We start from the raw sequence: 22,827 nt of genomic DNA on the forward strand, positions 1-22,827 counted from the left end.
CGCATGGGCTTCAGTAGTTGTGGTTCGCAGACTGTAGAGCGCAGGCTCAGTAGTTGTGGCATACGGGCTTAGTTGCTCTGCAGCATGTGGGATCTTCCCAGACCAGGGCTTGAACCCGTGTCCCCTGCATTGGCAGGCGGACTGTCAACCACTGGGCCACCAGGGGAGCCCCTGTTGGAAGATTTTTTTTTTTTCTGTTGTAAGATTTTTAATCACAGTTTCAATTTCATTACTTGTGATTGGTCTGTTCATATTTTCTATTTCTTCCTGGTTCAGTCTTGGAAGGTTATACCTTTCTAAGAATTTGTCCATTTCTTCCAGGTTGTCCATTTTATTGGCATAGAGTTGCTTGTAGTAGTCTCTTAGGATGCTTTGTATTTCTGTGGTGTCTGTTGTAACTTCTCCTTTTTCATTTCTAATTTTATTGATTTGAGTTTTCTCCCTCTTATTCTTGATGAGTCTGGCTAATGGTTTATCAATTTTGTTTATCTTCTCAAAGAACCAGCTTTTAGTTTTATTGATCTTTGCTATTGTTTTCTTTGTTTCAGTTTCATGTACTTCTGCTCTGAGCTTTATGATTTTTTTCCTTCTGCTAACTTTGGGTTTTGTTTGTTCTTCTTTCTCTAGTTCCTTTAGGTGCAAGGTTAGATTGTTTATTTGAGATTTTTCTTGTTTCTTGAGGTAGGCTTGTATAGTTATAAACTTACCTCTTAGAACTGCTTTTGCTGCATCCCATAGGTTTTGGATCGTCGTGTATTCATTGTCGTTTGTCTCTAGGTATTTTTTGATTTCCTCTTTGATTTCTTCAGTGATCTCTTGGTTATGTAGTAATGTATTGTTTAGCCTCCACATGTTTGTGTTTTTTACGTTTTTCTCCCTGTAATTCATTTCTAATCTCATAGCTTTGTGGTCAGAAAAGATGCTTGATAATGATTTCAATTTTCTTAAATTTACTGAGGCTTGATTTGTGACCCAAGATGTGATATATCCTGGAGAATGTTCCATGCACACTTGAGAAGAAAGTGTAATCTGCTGTTTTTGGATGGAATGTCCTATAAATATCAATTCTGTCTGGTCTGTTGTGTCATTTAAAGCTTCTGTTTCCTTATTTATTTTCATTTTGGATGATCTGTCCATTGGTGTAAGTGAGGTGTTAAAAGTCCCCCAGTATTATTGTGTTACTGTCCATTTCCTCTTTTATAGCTGTTAGCAGTTGCCTTATGTGTTGAGGTGCTCCTATGTTGGGTGCATATATATTTATAATTGTTATACCTTCTTCTTAGATTGATCCCTTGATCATTATGTAGTGTCCTTCCTTGTCTCTTGTAACATTCTTTATTTTAAAGTCTATTTGATCTGATATGAGTATTGCTACTCTAGCTTTCTTTTTTTTTTTTTTTTTTTTTTGCGGTACGCGGGCCTCTCACTGTTGTGACCTCTTCTGTTGCGGAGCACAGGCTCCGGACGCGCAGGCTCAGCGACCATGGCTCATGGGCCCAGCCACTCCGCGGCATGTGGGATCTTCCTGGACCGGGGCACGAACCTGTGTTCCCTGCATTGGCAGGCAGACTCTCAACCACTGCGCCACCAGGGAAGTCCTCTAGCTTTCTTTTGATTTCCATTTGCGTGGAATATCTTTTTCCATCCCCTCACTTTCAGTCTGTATGTGTCCCTACGTCTGAAGTGGGTCTCTTGTAGACAGTATATAGATGGGTCTTGTTTTTGTATCCATTCAGCAAGCCTGTGTCTTTTGGTTGGAGCATTTAATCCATTCACGTTTAAGATTTAATTATCGATATGTATGTTCCTATGACCATTTTCTTAATTCTTTTGGTTTTTTTTTTTTTTTAAGCAGAGGTCTTTTTAGAAGCCCATATGATTTAAATTTATTTATTTATTTATGGCTGTGTTGGGTCTTCTTGTCTGTGCGAGGGCTTTCTCTAGTTGTGGCAAGCGGGGGCCACTCTTCATCGCGGTGCGTGGGCCTGGGTTTGTTTTTGTAGGTCCTTTTCTTCTCTTGTGTTTCCCACTTAGAGAAGTTCCTTCAGCATTTGCTGTAGAGCTGGTTTGATGGTGCTGAATTCTCTTAGCTTTTGCTTGTCTGTAAAGCTTTTGATTTCTCCATCGAATCTGAATGAGATCCTTGCCGGGTACAGTAATCTTGTTTGTAGGTTCTTCCCTTTCATCACTTTAAGTATATCATACCACTCCCTTCTGGCTTGTAGAGTTTCTGCTGAGAAATCAGCTGTTAACCTTATGGGAGTTCCCTTGTATGTTGTTTGTCGTTTTTCCCTTGCTGCTTTCAATAATTTTTCTTTGTCTTTAATTTTTGCCAGTTGGATTACTATGTGTCTCGGCATGTTTCTCCTTGGGTTTATCCTGTATGGGACTCTCTGCACTTCCTGGACTTGGGTGGCTGTTTCCTTTCCCATGTCAGGGAAGTTTTCGATTATAATTTCTTCAAATATTTTCTCTGGTCCTTTCTCTTTCTCTTCTTCTGAGACTCCTATAATGTGAACGTTGTTGTGTTTAATGTTGTCCCAGAGGTCTCTTAGGCTGTCTTCATTTCTTTTCATTCTTTTTTCTTTATTCTGTTCCGCAGCAGTGAATTCCACCATTCTGTCTTCCAGGTCACTTATCCGTTCTTATGCCTCAGTTATTCTGCTATTGATTCCTTCTAGTGTAGTTTTCATTTCAGTTATTGTATTGTTCATCTCTGTTTATTTGTTCTTTTTTTTTTTTTTTTTTTTTTGCGGTACGCGGGCCTCTCACTGTTGTGGCCTCTCCCGTTATGGAGCGCAGGCTCAGCGGCCATGGCTCACAGGCCCAGCCGCTCCACGGCATGTGGGATCTTCCTGCACCGGGGCACGAACCCGTGTCCCCTGCATCGGCAGGCGGACTCTCAACCACTGCGCCACCAGGGAAGCCCTGTTTATTTGTTCTTTAATTCTTCTAAGTCTTTGTTAAACATTTCTTGTATCTTCTCGACCTTTGCCTCCATTCTTTTTCCGAGGTCCTGTATCATCTTCACTATCATTATTCTGAATTCTTTTTCTGGAAGGTTGCTTACCTCCACTTCATTTTGTTGTTTTCTGGGGTTTTATCTTGTTCCTTCATCTGGTACATAGCCCTCTGCCTTTTCATCTTGCCTGTCTTTCTGTGAATGTGGTTTTCCTTCCACAGGCTGCAGGATTGTAGTTCTTCTTGCTTCTGCTGTCTGCCCTCTGGTGGATGAGGCTATCTAAGGGGCTTGTGCAAGTTTCGTGATGGGAGGGACTGGTGGTGGGTAGAGCTGACTGTTGCTCTGGTGGGCAGAGCTCAGTAAAACTTTAATCCGTTTGACACTGATGGGTGGGGCTGGGTACCCTCCCTGTTGGTTGTTTGGCCTGAGGCAACCCAACACTGGATCCTACCTGGGCTCTTTGGTGGGACTAATGGCAGACTCCGGGAGGGCTCACGCCAAGGAGTACTCCCCAGAACTTCTGCTGCCAGTGTCCTTGTCCCCACAGTGAGCCATAGCCACCCCCGCCTCTGCAGGAGATCCTCCAACACTAGCAGGTAGGTCTGGTTCAGTCTCCTGTGGGGTCACTGCTCCTTCCCCTGGGTCCTGATGTGCACACTACTTTATGTGTGCCCTCAAAGAGCGGAGTCTCTGTTTCCCCCAGTCCTGTCGCAGTCCTGCAATCAAATCCCACTAGCCTTCAAAGTCTGATTCTCTAGGAATTCCTCCTCCCATTGCCAGACCCCCAGGTTGGGAAGCCTGACCTGGGGCTCAGAACCCTCACTCCAATGGGTGGATTTCTGTGGTATAAGTGTTCTCCAGTCTGTGAGTCACCCACCCAGCAGTTATGCGATTTGATTTTACTGTGGTTGTGCCCCTCCTACCATCTCACTGTGGCTTCTCCTTTGTCTTTGGATGTGGGGTATCTTTTTTGTTGAGTTCCAGTGTCTTCCTGTTGATGATTGTCCAGCAGCTAGTTGTGATTCTGATGTTCTCACAAGAGGGAGTGAAAGCATGTCCTTCTACTCCACCATCTTGGTTCCGATTCCTATTTGATTCTTTTTTACAGCTGAGTAACATTGTATATATGTACCACATTTTGTTTTGTATTGTTTTGTTTTGGCTGCATTGGGTCTTTGTTGCTGCGCGCAGGCTTTTTTCTAGTTGCAGCGAGCAGGGGCTATTCTTCATTGCGGTGCACAGGCTTCTCATTGCGGTGGCTAATCTTGTTGCGGAACACAGGTTCTAGGTGCACGGGCTTCAGTAGTTGTGGCTTACAGGCTCTAGAGTGCAGGCTTAGTATTTTCAGTGCACGGGCTTAGTTGCTCCACGATATGTGGGATCTTCCTGGACTAGGGCTCGAACCCGTGTCCCCTGCATTGGCAGGCAAATTCTTAACCACCATGCCACCTGGAAATTCCTGTTTGTTGGAAGTATTTTAATCACAGTTTCAATTTCATTACTTGTGATTGGTCTGTTCATATTTTCTGTTTCTTCCTGGTTCCGTCTTGGAAGGTTGTGTTTTTCTATGAATTTGTCCATTTCTTTTTTATTTTAATTAAAACAATTTTTTTAAAGTGTTTATTTATAACCACACCCTACATGTTGTGGAATTTTAGTTCCCCCATCAGGGAATGAACCTGGGCCCCTGGAAGTAGAAGTTCAGGATCCTAACCACTGGACCGCCAGGGAATTCCCCAGAATTTGTCCATTTCTTCTAGGTTGTCCATCTTATTGGCATATAGTTGTTTGTAGTAGTCACTTATGACCCTTTTATTTCTGTGGTGTCCATTGTTACTTATCATTTTTCATTTCTAATTTTATTGATTTGAGCCCACTCCCTTTTTTTTTCTTGTTGAGTCTGGCTAAAGATTTATCAATTTTGTTTATTTTCTCAAAGAGCCAGCTTTTAGTTTCCTTGATCTTTCCTATTGTTTTCTTTGTCTCTATTTCATTTATTTCTGCTCTGATCTTTATGATTTCTTTCCTTCTACTAATTTTGGGTTTTGTTTTTCGTTTTTGTCTAGTTGCTTTAGGTGTAGGTTGTTTCTTTATTTGAGATTTTTCTAGTTTTCAGAGGTAGCAAATGTATCACTGTAAACTTCCCTCTTAGAACTGCTTTTGTGGCATCCCATAGGTTTTGGATGTGGTGTTTTTGTTGTCATTTCTCTTTATATATATATATTTTAATAGATCTTTATTGGAGTATATTGTTTCCCAATACTGTGTTAGTTTCTGTTGTACACCAAAGTGAATCAGCCGTGTGCATACATATATCCCCATATCTCCTCCCTCTTGAGCCTCCCTCCCACCCTCACTATCCCACCCCTCTAGGTCATCGCAAAACATGGAGGTGATCTCCCTGTGCTTCCCACTAGCTAACTATTTTACATTCGGTAGTGTATATATGTCGATCCTACTCTCACTTTCTGCCAGCTTCCCCCTCCCACCCTGTGTCCTCAAGTCCATTCTCTATGTCTACATCTTTATTCCTGCCCTGCAAATAGGTTCATCAGTACCATTTGTTTTCAGATTCCATATATGCGCTAGCACATGGTATTTGTTTTTCTCTTTCTGACTTACTTCACTCTGTATGACAGACTGTAGGTCCATCCACCTCACTACAAATAACTCAAATTCGTTTCTTTTTATGGCTGAGTAATATTCCATTGTATATATGTGGCGCATTTTCTTTATCCATTCATCTGTTGATGGACATTTGGGTTGGTTCCATGTCCTGGCTATTGTAAATAGTGCTGCAATGAACATTGTGGTACATGTATGTTTTTGAAATATATGATTTTCTCAGGATATATGCCCAGTAGTGGGATTGCTGGGTCATATGGTAGTTCTATTTTTAGTTTTTTAAGGAACCTCCATACTGTTCTCCATAGTGGCTGTATCAATTTACATTCCCACCAACAGTGCAAGAGGGTTCCCTTTTCACCACACCCTCTCCAGCATTTATTGTTTCTAGATTTTTTGATAATGGCCATTCTGACCGGCGGGAGGTGACTCCTCATTGTAGTTTTGATTTTCATTTCTCTAATAATTAGTGATGTTGAGCTTCTTTTCATGTGCCTCTTGACCATCTGTATGTCTTCCTTGGTGAAATGTCTGTTTAGGTCCTCCGCTCATGTTTTAATTAGATTGTTTGGTTTTTAGATGTTGAGCTGCATGAGCTGTTTGTATATTTTGAAGATTAATCCTTTGTCTTTTGTTTCATTTGCAAATGTTTTCTCCATTCTGCCGGTTGTCTTTTTGTCTTGTTTATGGTTCCTTTGCTGTGCAAAAGCTTTTAAGTTTAAGTCCCATTTGTTTATTTTTGTTTTAATTTCCATTACTCTAGGAGGTGGGTCAGAAAAGATCTTGCTGTGGTTTATGTCAAACAGTGTTTTTCCTGTGTTTTCCTGTAAGAGTTTTATACTGTCCTGTCTTACATTTAGGTCTTTAATCCATTTAGAGTTTCTTTTTGTGTATGGTGTTAGGGAGTGTTCTAATTTCATTCTTTTACATGTAGCTGTCCAGTTTTCCCAGCACCACTTATTGAAGAGGCTGTCTTTTCTCCATTGTATGTTCTTGCCTCCTTTGTCGTAAATTAAGTGACCATATGTGCATGGGTTTATCTCTGGGCAGTCTATCCTGTACCATTAATCTATATTTCTGTTTTTGTGCCAGTACCATACTGTCTTCATTACTGTAGCTTTGTGGTATAGTTCGAAGTTGTGGAGCCTGATTCCTCCAACTCCGTTTTTCTTTATCAAGATTGCTTTGGCAGGGCTCCCCTGGTGGCACAGTGGTTGAGAGTCCGCCTGCCGATGCAGGGGACACGGGTTCGTGCCCCAGTCTGGGAATATCCAACATGCCACAGAGCGGCTGGGCCCGTGGGCCATGGCCACTGAGCCTGTGCATCCGGAGCCTGTGCTCCGCAACGGGAGAGGCCACAACAGTGAGAGGCCCCGTGTACCGCAAAAAAAAAAAAAAAAAGATTGCTTTGGCTGTTCGGGGTCTTTTGTGTTTCCATACGAATTGTAAAATTTTTTGTTCTAATTCTGTTAAGAATGCCATTGGTAGTTTGATAGGGATCACACTGAATCTGTGAATTGCTTTGGATAGTATAGTCATTTTCACAATATTGATTCTTCCAGTCCAAGAACGTGGTATATTTCTTCATCTGTTTATGTCATCTTTGATTTTTTTCATCAGTGTTTTATAGTTTTCGGAGTACAGGTCTTTTGTCTCCTTAGGCAGGTTTATTCCTAGGGTTTTTTTTTTTTTAAATAAATTTATTTATTTATTTTTATTTTTGGCTGTTTTGGATCTTTGTTGCTGCGCGCAGGCTTTGTCTAGTTGCCGCGCGAGGGGGCTACTCGTTGTTGTGGTGCACAGGCTTCTCATTGTGGTGGCTTCTCTCGTTGCGGAGCACAGGCTGTAGGCGCGCAGGCTCAGTAGTTGTGGCGCATGGGCTTAGTTCCTCCGCGGCACGTAGGATCTTCCCGGACCAGGACTCGAACCTGTTTGTTTCCCCTGCATTGGCAGGCAGATTCTTAACCACTGCGCCACCAGGGAAGTCCTCTTCCTAGGTATTTTATTCTTTTTGTTGCAATGGTAAATGGGATTGTTTCCTTTATTTCCCATTCTGATTTTTCGTTGTTAATGTATAGGAATGCAAGAGATTTCTGTGCATTAATTTTGTATCCTGCAACTTTACCAAATTCGTTGATTAGCTCTAGTAGTTTTCTGGTGGCATCTTTAGGACTCTCTACAGTATCATGTCACCTGCAATCAGTGACAGTTTTACTTCTTCTTTTCCAATTTGTATTCCTTTTATTTCTTTTTCTTCTCTGATTGCCGTGGCTAGGACTTCCAAAACTATGTTGAATAATAGTGGTGAGAGTGGACATCTTTGTCTTGTTCCTGATCTTAGAGGAAATGCTTTCAGTTTTTCACCATTGAGAATGATGTTTGCTGTGGGTTTGTGGTATATGGCCTTTATTATGTTGAGGCAGGTTCCCTCTGTGCCCACTTTCTGGAGAGTTTTTATCATAAACTGGTGTTGAATTTTGTCAAAAGCTTTTTCTGCATCTATTGAGATGATCGTATGCTTTTTATTCTTCAGTTTGTTAATATGGTGTATCACATTGATTGATTTGCATATATTGAAGAATCCTTGCATCCCTGGGATAAATCCCACTTGATCATGGTATATGATCCTTTGAGTGTGTTGTTGGATTCTGTTTGCTAGTATTTTGTTGAGGAGTTTTGCATCTATATTCATCTGTGATATTGGTCTGTAATTTTCTTTTTTTGTAGTATCTTTGTCTGGTTTTGGTATCAGGGTGATGGTGGCCTCATAGAATGAGTTTGGGAGTGTTCCTTCCTCTGCAATTTTTTGGAAGAGTTTGAGAAGGATGGGTGTTAGCTCTTCTCTAAATGTTTGATAGAATTCGCCTGTGAAGCCATCTGGTCTTGGACTTTTGTTTGTTGGAAGACTTTTAATTATGTTTTCCATCTCATTACTTGTGATAAGTGTGTTTATATTTCTAACTCTTCCTGGTTCAGTCTTGGAATATTGAACCTTTACAAGAATTTGTCCGTTTCTTCATGGTTGTCCATTTTATTGGCATATAGTTGTTTGTAGTAGTCTCTTGTAATTCTTTGTATTTCTGCGGTGTCAGTTGTGATGTCTCCCTTTTCATTTCTAATTTTTCTTGGTGAGTCTGGCTAAAGGTTTATCAATTTTGTTTATCTTCTGAAAGAACCAGCTTTTAGTTTTATTGATCTTTGCTATTGTTTTCTTCGTTTCTATTTCATTTATTTCTGCCCTGATCTTTTTTTTTTTACACCTTCATTGGAGTATAATTGCTTTACAATGGTGTGTTGGTTTCTGCTTTATAACAAAGTGAACCAGTTATATATATACATATCTTCCCATATCTCTTCCCTCTCCCGTCTCCCTCCCTCCCACCCTCCCTATCCCACCCCTCCAGGCAGTCACAAAGCACCGAGCTGACCTCCCTGGGCTATGCGGCTGCTTCCCACTAGCTATCTACCTTACGTTTGGTAGTGTATATATGTCCATGCCTCTCTCTCGCTTTGTCACAGCTTACCCTTCCCCCTCCCCATATCCTCAAGTCCATTCTGTAGTAGGTCTGTGTCTTTATTCCTGTCTTACCCGAAGGTTCTTCATGACATTTTTTTTTCTTAAATTCCATATATATGTGTTAGCATACGGTATTTGTCTTTCTCTTTCTGACTTAATTCACTCTGTATGACAGACTCTAGGTCCATCCACCTCATTACAAATAGCTCAATTTCGTTTCTTTTTATGGCTGAGTAATATTCCATTGTATATATGTGCCACATCATCTTTATCCATTCATCCAATGATAGACACTTAGGTTGCTTCCATCTCCTGGCTATTGTAAATAGAGCTGCAGTGAACATTTTGGTACATGACTCTTTTTGAATTATGGTTTTCTCAGGGTATATGCCTAGTAGTGGGATTGCTGGGTCATATGGTAGTTCTATTTGTAGTTTTTTAAGGAACCTCCATACCGTTCTCCATAGTGGCTGTACCAATTCACATTTCCACCAGCAGTGCAAGAGTGTTCCCTTTTCTCCACACCCTCTCCAGCATCTATTCTTTCTAGATTTTTTTGATGATGGCCGTTCTCATTGGTGTGAGATGATATCTCATTGTAGTTTTGATTTGCATTTCTCTAATGATTAATGATGTTGAGCATTCTTTCATGTGTTTGTTGGCAGTCTGTATATCTTCTTTGGAGAAATATCTATTTAGGTCTTCTGCCCATTTTTGGATTGGGTTGTTTGTTTTTTTGTTATTGAGCTGTATAAGCCGCTTATAAATTTTGGAGATTAATCCTTTGTCAGTTGCTTCATTTGCAAATATTTTCTCCCATTCTGAGGGTTGTCTTTTTGGTCTTGTTTATGGTTTCCTTTGCTGTGCAAAAGCTTTGAAGTTTCATTAGGTCCCATTTGTTTTTGTTTTTATTTCCGTTTCTCTAGGAGGTGGGTCAAAAAGGATCTTGCTGTGATTTATGTCATAGAGTGTTCTGCCTATGTTTTCCTCTAAGAGTTTGATAGTGTCTGGCCTTACATTTAGGTCTTTAATCCATTTTGAGCTTATTTTTGTGTATGGTGTTAGGGAGTGATCTAATCTCATACTTTTACATGTACCTGTCCAGTTTTCCCAGCACCACTTATTGAAGAGGCTGTCCTTTCTCCACTGTACATTCCTGCCTCCTTTATCAAAGATAAGGTGACCATATGTGCATGGGTTTATCTCTGGGCTTTCTATCCTGTTCCATTAATGTATCTTTCTGTTTTTGTGCCAGTACCATACTGTCTTGATTACTGTAGCTTTGTAGTATAGTTTGAAGTCAGGGAGCCTGATTCCTCCAGCTCCGTTTTTCATTCTGAAGATGGCTTTGGCTATTCGGGGTCTTTTGTGTTTCCATACAAATTGTGAAATTTTTTGTTCTAGTTCTGTGAAAAACGCCAGTGGTAGTTTGAGATGGATTGCATTGAATCTGTAGATTGCTTTGGGTAGTAGAGTCATTTTCACAATGTTGATTCTTCCAATCCAAGAACATGGTATATCTCTCCATCTATTTGTATCATCTTTAATTTCTTTCGTCAGTGTCTTATAATTTTCTGCATACAGGTCTTTTGTCTCCTTAGGTAGGTTTATTCCTAGATATTTTATTCTTTTTGTTGCACTGGTAAATGGGAGTGTTTTCTTGATTTCACTTTAAGATTTTTCATCATTAGTGTATAGGAATGCCAGAGATTTCTGTGCATTAATTTTGTATCCTGCTACTTTACCAAATCCATTGATTAGCTCTAGTAGTTTTCTCGTAGCATCTTTAGGATTCTCTATGTATAGTATCATGTCATCTGCAAACAGTGACAGCTTTACTTCTTCTTTTCTTCCAATTTGGATTCCTTTTATTTCCTTCTCTTCTCTGATTGCTGTGGCTAAAACTTCCAAAACTATGTTGAATAAGAGTGGTGAGAGTGGGCAACCTTGTCTTGTTCCTGATCTTAGTGGAAATGCTTTCAGTTTTTCACCATTGAGGACGATGTTGGCTGTGGGTTTGTCATATATGGCCTTTATTATGTTGAGGAAAGTTCCCTCTATGCCTACTTTCTGCAGGGTTTTTATCATAAATGGGTGTTGAATTTTGTTGAAAGCTTTCTCTGCATCTATTGAGATGATCATATGGTTTTTCTCCTTCAGTTTGTTAATATGGTTTATCACATTGATTGTTTTGCGTATATTGAAGAATCCTTGCATTCCTGGAATAAACCCCACTTGATCATGGTGTATGATCCTTTTAATGTGCTGTTGGATTCTGTTTGCTAGCATTTTGTTGAGGATTTTTGCATCTATGTTCATCAGTGATATTGGCCTGTAGTTTTCTTTCTTTGTGACATCCTTGTCTGGTTTTGGTATCAAGGTGATGGTGGCCTCGTAGAATGAGTTTGGGAGTCTTCCTCCCTCTGCTATATTTTGGAAGAGTTTGAGAAGATAGGTGTTATCTTTTCTCTGAATATTTGATAGAATTCGCCTGTGAAGCCATCTGGTCCTGGGCTTTTGTTTTTTGGAAGATTTTTAATCACAGTTTCAATTTCAGTGCTTGTGATTGGTCTGTTCAAATTTTCTCTTTCTTCCTGATTCAGTCTTGGCAGGTTGTGCATTTCTAAGAATTTGTCCATTTCTTCCAGGTTGTCCATTTCATTGACATAGAGTTGCTTGTAGTAATCTCTCATGATCTTTTGCATTTCTGCAGTGTCAGTTGTTACTTCTCCTTTTTCATTTCTAATTCTATTGATTTGAGTCTTCTACCATTTTTTCTTGATGAGTCTGGCTAGTGGTTTATCAATTTTGTTTATCTTCTCAAAGAACCAGCTTTTAGTTTTATTGATCTTTGCTATCGTTTCCTTCATTTCTTTTTCATTTATTTCTGATCTGATTTTTATGTTTTCTTTCCTTCTGCTAACTTTGGGGTTTTTTTGTTCTTCTTCCTCTAATTGCTTTAGGTGCAAGGTTAGGTTGTTTATTCGAGATGTTTCCTGCTTCTTAAGGTAGGATTGTATTGCTATAAACTTCCCTCTTAGAACTGCTTTTGCTGCATCCCATAGGTTTTGGGTCGTCGTGTCTCCATTGTCATTTGTTTCTAGGTATTTCTTTATTTCCTGTTTGACTTCTTCAGTGATCACTTAGTTATTAAGTAGTGTATTGTTTAGCCTCCATGTGTTTGTATTTTTTACAGATCTTTTCCTGTAATTGATATCTAGTCTCATAGCGTTGTGGTCGGAAAAGATACTTGAAACAATTTCAATTTTCTTAAATTTACCAAGGCTTGACTTGTGACCCAAGATATGATCTGTCCTGGAGAATGTTCCATGAGCTCTTGAGAAAAATGTGTATTTTGTCGTTTTTGGATGGAATGTCCTATAAATATCAATTAAGTCCATCTCTTTTAATGTATCATTTAAAGCTTGTGTTTCCTTATTTATTTTCATTTTGGATGATCTGTCCATTGGTGAAAGTGGGGTGTTAAAGTCCCCTACTATGAATGTGTTACTGTCGATTTCCCCTTTTATGGCTGTTAGTATTTGCCTTATGTATCAAGGTGCTCCTATGTTGGGTGCATAAATATTTACAATGGTTATATCTTCTTCTTGGATCGATCCCTTGATCATTATGTAGTGTCCTTCTTTGTCTCTTCTAATAGTCTTTATTTTAAAGTCTGTTTTGTCTGATACAAGAATTGCTACTCCAGCTTTCTTTTGGTTTCCATTTGTATGGAGTATCTTTTTCCATCCCCTTACTTTCAGTCTGTATGTGTCTCTAGGTCTGAAATGGGTCTCTTGTAGACAGCATACATATGGGTCTTGTTTTTGTATCCATTCAGCCACCCTGTGTCTTTTGGTGGGAGCATTTAGTCCATTTACATTTAAGGTAATTATCGATATGTATGTTCCTATTCCCATTTTCTTAATTGTTTTGGGTTCGTTATTGTAGGTCTTTACCTTCTCTTGTATTTCTTGCCTAGAGAAGTTCCTTTAGCATTTGTTGTAAAGCTGATTTGGTGGTGCTGAACTCTCTCAGCTTTTGCTTGTCTGTAAAGGTTTTAATTTCTCCATCAAATCTGAATGAGATCCTTGCTGGGTAGAGTAATCTTGGTTGCAGGTTTTTCTCCTTCATCACTTTAAATATGTCGTGCCAGGCCCTTCTGGCTTGCAGAGTTTCTGTTGAAAGATCAGCTGTTAACCTCATGGGATTCCCTTGTGTGTTATTTGTTGTTTTTCCCTTGCTGCTTTTAATATGTTTTCTTTGTATTTAATTTTTGACAGTTTGATTAATATGTGTCTTGGTGTATTTCTCCTTGGATTTATCCTGTATGGGACTCTGTGCTTCCTGGACTGATTAACTATTTCCTTTCCCATATTAGGGAAGTTTTCAACTATAATCTCTTCAAATATTTTCTCAGTCCCTTTCTTTTTCTCTTCTTCCGGAACCCCTATAATTCGAATGTTGGTACGTTTAATGTTGTCCCAGAGGTCTCTGAGATTGTCCTCAGTTCTTTTCATTCTTTTTTCTTTATTCTGCTCTGCAGTGGTTATTTCCACTATTTTATCTTCCAGGTCACTTATCCGTTCTTCTGCCTCAGTTATTCTGCTATTGATCCCATCTAGAGTGTTTTTAATTTCATTTATTGTGTTGTTCGTCGTTGTTTGTTTCATCTTTAGTTCTTCTAGGTCCTTGTTAAATGTTTCTTGCATTTTGTCTATTCTGTTTCCAAGATTTTGGATCATCTTTACTATCATTATTCTGAATTCTTTTTCAGGTAGACTGCCTATTTCCTCTTCATTTGTTAGGTCTGGTGGGTTTTTATCTTGCTCCTTCATCTGCTGTGTGTTTTTCTGTCTTCTCATTTTGCTTATCTTACTGTGTTCTGGGTCTCCTCTTTGCAGGCTGCAGGTTCGTCGTTCCCGCTGTTCTTGGTGTCTGTCCCCAGTGGCTAAGGTTGGTTCAGTGGGTTGTGTAGGCTTCATGGTGGAGGGGACTAGTGCCTGTGTTCTGGTGGATGAGGCTGGATCTTGTCTTTCTGGTGGGCAGGTCCACGTCTGGTGGTGTGTTTTGGGGTGTCTGTGGACTTATTATGATTTTATGTAGCCTTTCTGCTAGTGGGTGGGGTTGTGTTCCTGTCTTGCTAGTTATTTGGCATAGGGTATCCAGCACTGTAGCTTGCTGGTCGTTGAGTGAAGCTGGGTGCTGTTGTTGAGATGGAGATCTCTGGGAGATTTTCGCCGTTTGATATTATGTGGAGCTGGGAGGTCTCTTGTGCACCAGTGTCCTGAAGTTGGCTCTCCCACCTCAGAGGCACAGCACTGACTCCTGGCTGCAGCACCAAGAGCCTTTCATCCACATGGCTCAGAATAAAAGGGAGAAAAAGTAGAAAGAAGGAATTAGTAGAAAGAAAGAAAGAAAAAAAGAAAGAAAGAAAGAAGGAAAGAAAGAAAGAAGGAAGGAAGGAAAGGGGAGGGAGGGAGGAAGGAAGGAGGGAAGGAAGAAAAAAAGATAAAGTAAAATAAAGTAAGATAAAATATAATAAAGTTATTAAAATAAAAAATAATTATTAAGAAAAAAATTAAAACAAACGAACAAAAAACGGACGGATAGAACCATAGGACAAATGGTGGTAGCAAAGCTATACAGACAAAATCTCACACAGAAGCATATACATACACACTCACAAAAAGACTAAAAGGGGAAAAAATCATAAATCGTGCTCTCAAAGTCCACCTCCTCAATTTGGAATGATTTGTTGCCTAAAGGAGGGAAGGAAGGAAAGAAGATAAAGTAAAATAAAATAAAGTTATTAAAATAAAAAATAATTATTGAGAAAAAATTATTTAAAAAAAGGACGGATAGAACCCTAGGACAAATGGTGGAAGCAAAGCTGTACAGACAAAATCTCATACAGAAGCATACACATACACACTCACAGAAAGATAAAAAGGAGAAAAAATCATAAATCTTGCTCTCAGAGTCCACCTCCTCAATTTGGGATGATTTGTTGTCTATTCACGTATTCCACAGCTGCAGGGTACATCAAGTTGATTGTGGAGCTTTAATCCGCTGCTTCTGGGGCTTCTGGGAGAGATTTCCCTTTCTCTTCTTTGTTCTCACAGCTCCCAGGAGCTCAGCTTTGGATTTGGCCCCCGCCTCTGTGTGTCGCCGGAGGGCGTCTGTTCTTCGCTCAGACAGGACGGGGTTAAAGGAGCAGCTGCTTCGGGGGCTCTGGCTCACTCAGGCGGCGGGGAGGGAGGGGTACGGAGCGCGGGGCGAGCCTGCGGTGTCAGAGGCCGGCATGACTTTGCACCCGCCTGAGGCGTGCCGTGCATTCTCCCGGGGAAGTTGTCCCTGGATCCCGGGACCCTGGCAGTGGCGGGCTGCACAGGCTTCCCGGAAGCGGGATGTGGATAGTAGCCTGTGCTCGCACACAGGCTTCTTGGTGGCGGCAGCAGCAGCCTTAGCGTCTCAGGCCTGTCTCTGGGGGACGCGCTTTTAGCCGCGGCTCGCGCCTGTCTCTGGAATTCCTTTAAGCAGCGCTCTTAATCCCCTCTCCTCGCGCAACAGGAAACGAAGAGGGATGAATAAGTCTCTTGCCTCTTCGGCAGGTCTAGACTTTTCCCCGTACTCCCTCCCGGCTAGCCGTGGTGCACTAACCTCCTGCAGGCTGTGTTCGTACCGCCAACCCCAGTTCTCTCCCTGTACTCCGGACCGAAGCCCGAGCCTCAGCTCCCAGCCGAGCCCGCCCCAGCGGGTGAGCAGACCAGCCTCTTGGGCTGGTGAGTGCTGGTTAGCAGCGATCCTCTGTGCGGGAATCTCTCTGCTTTTCCCTCTGCACCCCTGTTGCTGTGCTCTCCTCCGCGGTTCCGAAGCTTCCCCCCTCCGCCACCCGCAGTCTCCGCCCGCGAAGGGGCTTCTAGTGTGTGGAAACCTTTCCTCCTTCACGACTCTCTCCCACTGGTGCAGGTCCCGTCCCTATCCTTTTGTCTCTGTTTATTCTTTTTTCTTTTGCCCTACCCAGGTACGGGGGACTTTCTTGCCTTTTGGGAGGTCTGAGGTCTTCTGCCAGTGTTCAGTAGGTGTTATGTAGGAGTCGTTCCACGTGTAGATGTATTTCTGGTGTATCTGTGGGGAGGAAGTTGATCTCCGCAACTTACTCTTCTGCCATCTTCCCTAATCCCCTGCCCTGATCTTTTATTTCTTTCCTTCTACTGACTTTGGGTTTTCTTTGTTCTTCTTTCTCTAGGTGTTTTAAGTGTAGGGTTAGATTGTTTATTTGAGATTTTTCTTATTTCTTGAGGTGAGATTGAATTGCTGTAAACTTCCCTCTTAGAACTGCTTTCAATGTGTCCCATAGGTTTTGGGTCGTCCTGTTTTCATTGTCATTTGTTTCTATGTATTTTTTTATTCTTCTTTGATTTCTTCAGTGATCTCTTGGTTATTTAGTAGTGCACTGTTTAGCCTGCATGTATTTGTGTTTTTTATAGTTTTTTTCTTGTAATTGATTTCCAATCTCATAGCATTGTCGTCAGAAATCTCTAGGTATTTTTTGAATTCCTCTTTGATTTCTTCAGTGATCCACTGGTTGTTTAGTAAAATATTGTTTAACCTCCACATGTTTATGTTTTTTACAATCTTTTTCCTGTTATTTTTTTCTTTAAACTTTTATTGGAGTATAGTTTACAGTGTTTGTTAGTTTCACATGTACAAAAAAGAGAATGTTATATATATATATATATATATATTCTTTTTTGAATTCTTTTGTTATAAAGGTTATGAGAGAGTGTTGAGTAGGGTTCCCTGTGCTCTACAGTAGGTCCTTGTCGATTGTCTGTTTTATATACATTCTTGTGTACATGTTAATCCCAACCTACAAATTTATCCCTCCTTGCCCTCTATCGCCTTTGGTAACCATGAGTTTCTTTCCTTTTCTTTTCTTGTTTTTTTTGGCCATGCCGCACAGCTTCTGGGATCTTAGTTCCGTGACCACGGATAGAACCCGGACCTTGACAGTAAAAGCTCAGAGCCCTGGGCTTCCCTGGTGGCGCAGTGGTTAAGCGTCCGCCTGCCGATGCAGGGGACACGGGTTCGTGCCCCAGTCCGGGAAGGTCCCACATGCCGCGGAGCGGCTAGGCCCGTGAGCAACGGCCGCTGAGCCTGCGCGTCCAGAGCCTGTGCTCTGCAACGGGAGAGGCCACAATAGTGAGAGGCCCGCATACTGCAAAAAAAAAAAAAGCTCAGAGCCCTAACCACTGGACTCATGGGGAATTACCCATAAGTTTCTTTTCTAAATCTATGAGTCTGTTTTGTAAATTAGTTCATTTGTATCAATTTTTAGATTCCACACATAAGTGATATCATAAGATGTTTGTGATCATCTCTAGGTCCTTCTTGTTGCTGCAAATAGCATTATTTTGTCCTTTTTTGTGGCCAATATTACATTGTATATATGTACCACATCTTCTTTATCCATTCATTTATCGATGGACATTTTGGTTGCTTCCTTGTCTTGGTTATTGTATATACTGTTGCAGTGCACGTAGGGGTGCATGAGCCATTTGGAACTATGGTGTTTTTCTGGGTATTCGCCCAGAAGTGGGATTGCCGGATCATATGATTGCTCATTTTTCGTTTTTTGAGGAACTTCGCTGCTGCTCTCCATACTGGCTGTGCCCTTTTACATTCCCCCCAACAGTGTAGGAGGGTTCCTTTTTCTTCACGCCCTGTCCAGCATTTACTGTTTGTAGACTTTTTGAGGATGGCCATTCTGACTGGTGTGAGGTGATACCTCCTTGTAGTTTTGATTTGCATTTCTCTAATAATTAGCGATGCTGAGTATGTTTTTGTGTGCTTTTTTTTTTTTTTTTCTGAAACAGTGAGAGTAAAATGTACCTCTTTAAATCGGGTTTTGAAAGTCAGCCCTGTTTTGAATTCTGTTTTGATTACCTACTCCCAGACATTTCTCTAGGGCAGGTATCATTTATTTACAGCCCCACAGGCCTTGTGAATATTAAGTATCCAGAAGCACTGGTTTTAGAGTTGTTGTTACTTTTTTTTTTTTTTTTTAGCGGTATGTGGGCCTCACTGTTGTGGCCCCTCCCGTTGCAGAGCGGCCATGGCTCACGGGCCCAGCCGCTCTTTGGCATGTGGGATCTTTCCAGACCGGGGCACGAACCCGTGTGCCCTGCATTGGCAGGCGGACTCTTAGCCACTGCGCCACCAGGGAAGCCCTGTTGTTACTCTTAACTGCCACATGGTGGCAGGGTTATGCATGCCCAACTTTGGGTCTTAGGGCAACCAGGGCCTTAGTTAAAGACAGTCCTGTTCCTGGGTTGTAACTGAGAGTAGAATGTGCCAGAAGAAACACCCAAGGGTTTGTGTCTCGTTACTTCTTCCCTCTTACCCTTCACCCTCCAGACAAATCGCAACCCCTGTAAAACCACGATGCTGAGGGTATTGAGCGTACTTTGGTGGGGGACTCTATGGAAGGAGGATGGAGGTAGGAACTCCACCACCAGGAGATGTGCAGCCCAGGTGACTTCTTTTCTTTTCTATTTTAAAAAAATTTTTAATTTTATTTATTTGTTTTTGGCTGTGTTGGGTCTTCGTTGCTGTGCGCAGGCTTTCTCTAGTTGTGGTGAGCGGGGGCTGTTCTTCGTTGCAGTGCGTGGGCTTCTCATTGTGGTGGCTTCTCTCGTGGTAGAGCACAGGCTCTAGGCGCATGGGCTTCAGTAGTTGTGGTGCACGGGCTTAGTTGCTCCGCGGCATGTGGGATCTTCCCAGATCAGGGATCGAACCCGTGTCCCCTGCACTAGCAGGCGGATTCTCAACCACTGCGCCACCAGGGAAGCCCCCAGGTGACTTTTCAAAGCTCTTCTAGCCCAGAGGGTCCACCATCCTTTGGGTGCACTATATTTGGTTTAGCTGTAGGAGGGCCCGCCTTGATCTGGAGATTTTGTCTCATCCAGAAGGGACCAGGCACTCCAGGTCCAAGAGGGCTCATCTCCTGGCACATCCTCCCCAGCTCGCTCAGGCCCACAGCGGTCCTGCCTTTGGACCCAACCTGCTTAAGCTCCATGGATGTGACTCCAGCCTAGGTCCCTGAGGCCTGAGGGGAATAGAGTAGGGATTTCTTTCTCTCTTTCTTCCTTCTTTCCTTTTCTTTTTCTTTCCTTTTCTTTCTTTCTTTCTTAATTGAATTTTTCTTTTATTTTGGCATATAGTTGATTTACCATATTGTGTTTGTTTTAGGTGTACAGCAATGTCATTCTGTTGCACATTTACATATATCTGCTCTTTTTCAGATTTTTTTTTAGTATTTATTTATTTGGCTGCACCGGGTCTTAGTTGTGGCATGCAGGATCTAGTTCCCTGACTAGGGATCGAACCCCGGCCCTCCTGTGTTGGGAGCGTGGAGTCTTAACTTCTGGACCACCAGGAAAGTTCCTTTTATCAGATACAGGGTCTGAGTAGAGTTCCCTGTGCTCTACAGCAGGTCCTTGTTGATTATCCATTTTATATATATTAATGTGTAAATGTTAATCCCAGCCCCCTAATTTTTCCCACCCCTCTTCCCATATCCCCCCCGGCCCCCCAAGTAATTGTGCCTTCCCTCTCTGGTGGACCTAGGCTGCTGCTGCGTTTTTTTGTTTGTTTGTTTGTTTGTTTTTGGCTACGTTGGGTCTTCGTTGCTATGTGTAGGCTTTCTCTAGTTGCAGCGAGCGGGAGCTACTCTTTGTTGTGGTGCGCAGGCTTTTCATTGCGGTGGCTTCTCTTGTTGCAGAGCACAGGCTCTAAGTGTGTGGGCTTCAGTGGCACGCGGGCTCAGTAGTTGTGGCGCATGGGCTTAGTTACTCTGTGGCATGTGGGATCTTCCTGGACCAGGGCTCAAACCTGTGTCCCCTGCATTGGCAGGAGGATTCTTAACCACTGCGCCACCAGGGAAGTCCGGACCTAGGCTTCTTAGGAGTACACCCTCATTTGCCACAGTCCAGCCTCTTCAAGTGTCTCCACACAGCCAACCCTGGTCTGACTTCTGGAGCCTGATATTCAGCACCCCGCCCCCACCAACAGAGGAGCATCTCAGGCTCTGGTGCACAGGGTGCTGCACAGGGTGGAGGTGCCTACCTTACGTGCAGATTACTCTCCTTTTGCCATTGCACACACGTTGCTGCACTGTCTTCTTAGGATCTGGACCTTCCCCTTTGTCTAGGCTAAGGTCCCTGTCAGTGATCAGGCTTCCCAGGGTGCTGGAATATGTTTACCTTCACTGCTCCTTCCCTGGGGCACTAGGTTCCTAGTGTCTAGATTCCTTCCCCACCCTGCCTTTTTTTTTTTTTTTTTTTTTTTTTTTAAGCCGAGTCTCACTGCTTCGGAATCTTAGTTCTTTGACCAAGGATGGAATCTGTGACACCCCCCCCCCCCCGCCCCGGCCCCGCAGAGGAAACGTGGAGTCCTAACCACTGGACCGTCAGGGAATTCCCTTTCTTTTTCCTTTTGTCCTTCCCGGTTACTTGGTTTTCTTGCCCTTTTGGAAGTCTGAGGTGTTCCTCCGGCATTCAGTAGGTGTGTGTGAATCATTCCACTTGTAGGTGTATTTTTAATGTCTTTGTAGGAGAGGGTGAGCTCCCCGTCCTACTCCTCTGCCATCTTAATCCTGTCTTGAAAAGTGAGTTTTAGACCGTAGATACTGACCTCAATTAGCAAAACTAAAATTTAATATTTATTCAAACATAACTTTTTGTAGGCGTGAAAAAAATTTTTTTTCTTTAAAATAACCATTTTTACCAAATATAGCCAAATTAATTGGGTACAAGTTAGTGGGCTACAGTTTTATAATCAAAGGGAGAGTGGGGAGGGGGAGAAGACCACCTGCTTCCTCATCCTTGAGTAGACATCAGGCTTCCATCATCAGCTCCTCCTCCATGTGAGGAGTTTTTTTGTCATTACATGGTCAAAGCAGGACTGTCATGGTGCAATGGAAATGAGCAAAAAGGCAGTAACGTATAATAAAATACGATAATTCATTTCAAGTTTTAGTATAATGTCAACCTTTGCTTATATTTTTGTTTTTAGTGCATGCAGAGGAGTGTGTCCTGGGAATCATTAATTTATGGAGCTCACTGGGCAGGATATGGGTCACATTCCACCATTGTTGTGTTGTTTTGGAGCATGTCTCATGCTTCTGTTGCATGGGTTTGTGGTTAAGCAAACCTGCTTTCTTGAGTGATCATTAACTTACAGGGGTCTCCCATACTTTTTTCTTATAATCCCTTACTGGGATTAACTATTTAATTACTTGCTTTGTCCTTTTACTCTGTCCCTATCAGTGACACTGGGTTATGGTGAAGTAAAGTGTAATGTTTACTGTAAGGCGCCAATAAAAGGAGAAGCCGTGGCTGGTGCTCAGAAACCCTGAACTCCCTGAAGGGTTTCTGTAAAGCACTTTTTTTTTTCTTTTTGGCTGCATTGGGTCTTCGTTACTGCGCGCTGGCTTTCTCTAGTTGCGGCAAGCGGGGGCTTCTCATTGTGGTGGCTTCTCTTGTTGCAGAGCATGGGCTCTAGGGCGCGTGGCCTTCAGTAGTTGTGTCGCACAGGATTAGGTGCTCCGCGGCATGGGGGATCTTCCCTGACCAGGGCTCGAACCCATGTCCCCTGCATTGGCAGGTGGATTCTTAACCACTGCGCCACCAGGGAAGTCCCTATAAAGCATTTTTAAAGGCGAGGTGAGGGAGAGGGGTCCCAGCAAATGTGATCAGCTCGTGCACAATTCTCTGACTGGTCGATGGTGAGGTAACAGGGCAGTGTCATGGTGTTAACATTATCAATCCTTAGGCGCCAGTAGGTGTAGGGGCTACGTGCTCATGGTCATCACGTAGTTAACTTCTTCCATTTGGTGGTGGTTTTGGCACCTTTAAAACAACTCAGGAAATGTGCATCTGATACTATTATCTAGGAACTTAAGAGATGAACTACAACAGAGGATATGGTGGAGGGGTCTGTCCCAGGAAGACCCCATAGGGTCCTGCTTGGTTACAAGGGGACATTGAAGAAAGTAGCAATACTCCAGAAGGCCTAATGCTGGGGGACAAGTTCACGGAGTGGTGTCAGTCCCAGACAGGAACCAAGGAAGCCTCAGGGGAGGGGCTTCTGGGTGAGTCTTGAGAAGGTGAAGAGGAGAGCACTATTTAGTGGCAACACGCTGGGCGAGGGCCTGATATCTGGAGGGACCATGGCATGGTGAAACAAATGAGGGAAGGCTGGGCTGCTTTGGTTAGCTAGGGTAGTGAGAGAGGAGTGAGCAGTGTGTAATGGACTTTGTCCGGCAGGCACAGGGAGTATGTACGTAGTTCCTGGAAGTAGGGCCAGCCTGGTGACCAGAACCTGCCTGGGGCTCCTGCTGCAGCAGCTGCCCTTACACGTAAGTGTTCCAGCTCTGCTGACCCTCACAGCCCCCTGTGTTCACCTGTTTTCAAGGGCTCATGAAGTCAGGGGCCACTCAGCTTTCTGCACTTCCCAGGGTCAGGAGGAGCCTGTGTGTCCATCCACCCAGGGCTGAAGGCCTGGAGTGGACCAAGTGGGGCTCAGGAGACAGTATGCTTGAGGCCTGGTGCACTCACCTACATCCACTAGGAGCTGGGCCTCTGCCCCCAGTGCTGATGGGTGACCTGATGAGCTTGTTGGCCCACGGAAGAGTGTAACTAGTCACTTGTCTAGT

The 22,827-nt window shown here is 42.6% G+C and overlaps 1 protein-coding gene across 5 annotated transcripts in view; it reads left to right on the plus strand.

Moving 5' to 3' along the window:
- IFRD2 (interferon related developmental regulator 2) overlaps window positions 1-22,827 on the plus strand; it is a 32,403-nt gene that overhangs the window by 6,182 nt on the left and 3,394 nt on the right. For 4 of the 5 annotated variants that reach the window (XM_049715599.1, XM_049715601.1, XM_049715602.1 and 1 more), the window contains exon 1: window positions 15,676-15,889. The exons of the other annotated variant lie outside the window; for it this stretch is intronic. In XM_049715599.1, coding sequence (XP_049571556.1) covers window positions 15,691-15,889 — 199 coding nt within the window. In that variant the 5' untranslated portion in view covers window positions 15,676-15,690. Of the gene's footprint in view, window positions 1-15,675; window positions 15,890-22,827 lie in introns of those variants that run through there. 5 annotated transcript variants of the gene reach the window in all.

Source organism: Orcinus orca, chromosome 10 (assembly GCF_937001465.1).
Source record: "Orcinus orca chromosome 10, mOrcOrc1.1, whole genome shotgun sequence".
Taxonomy (NCBI): domain Eukaryota; kingdom Metazoa; phylum Chordata; class Mammalia; order Artiodactyla; family Delphinidae; genus Orcinus; species Orcinus orca.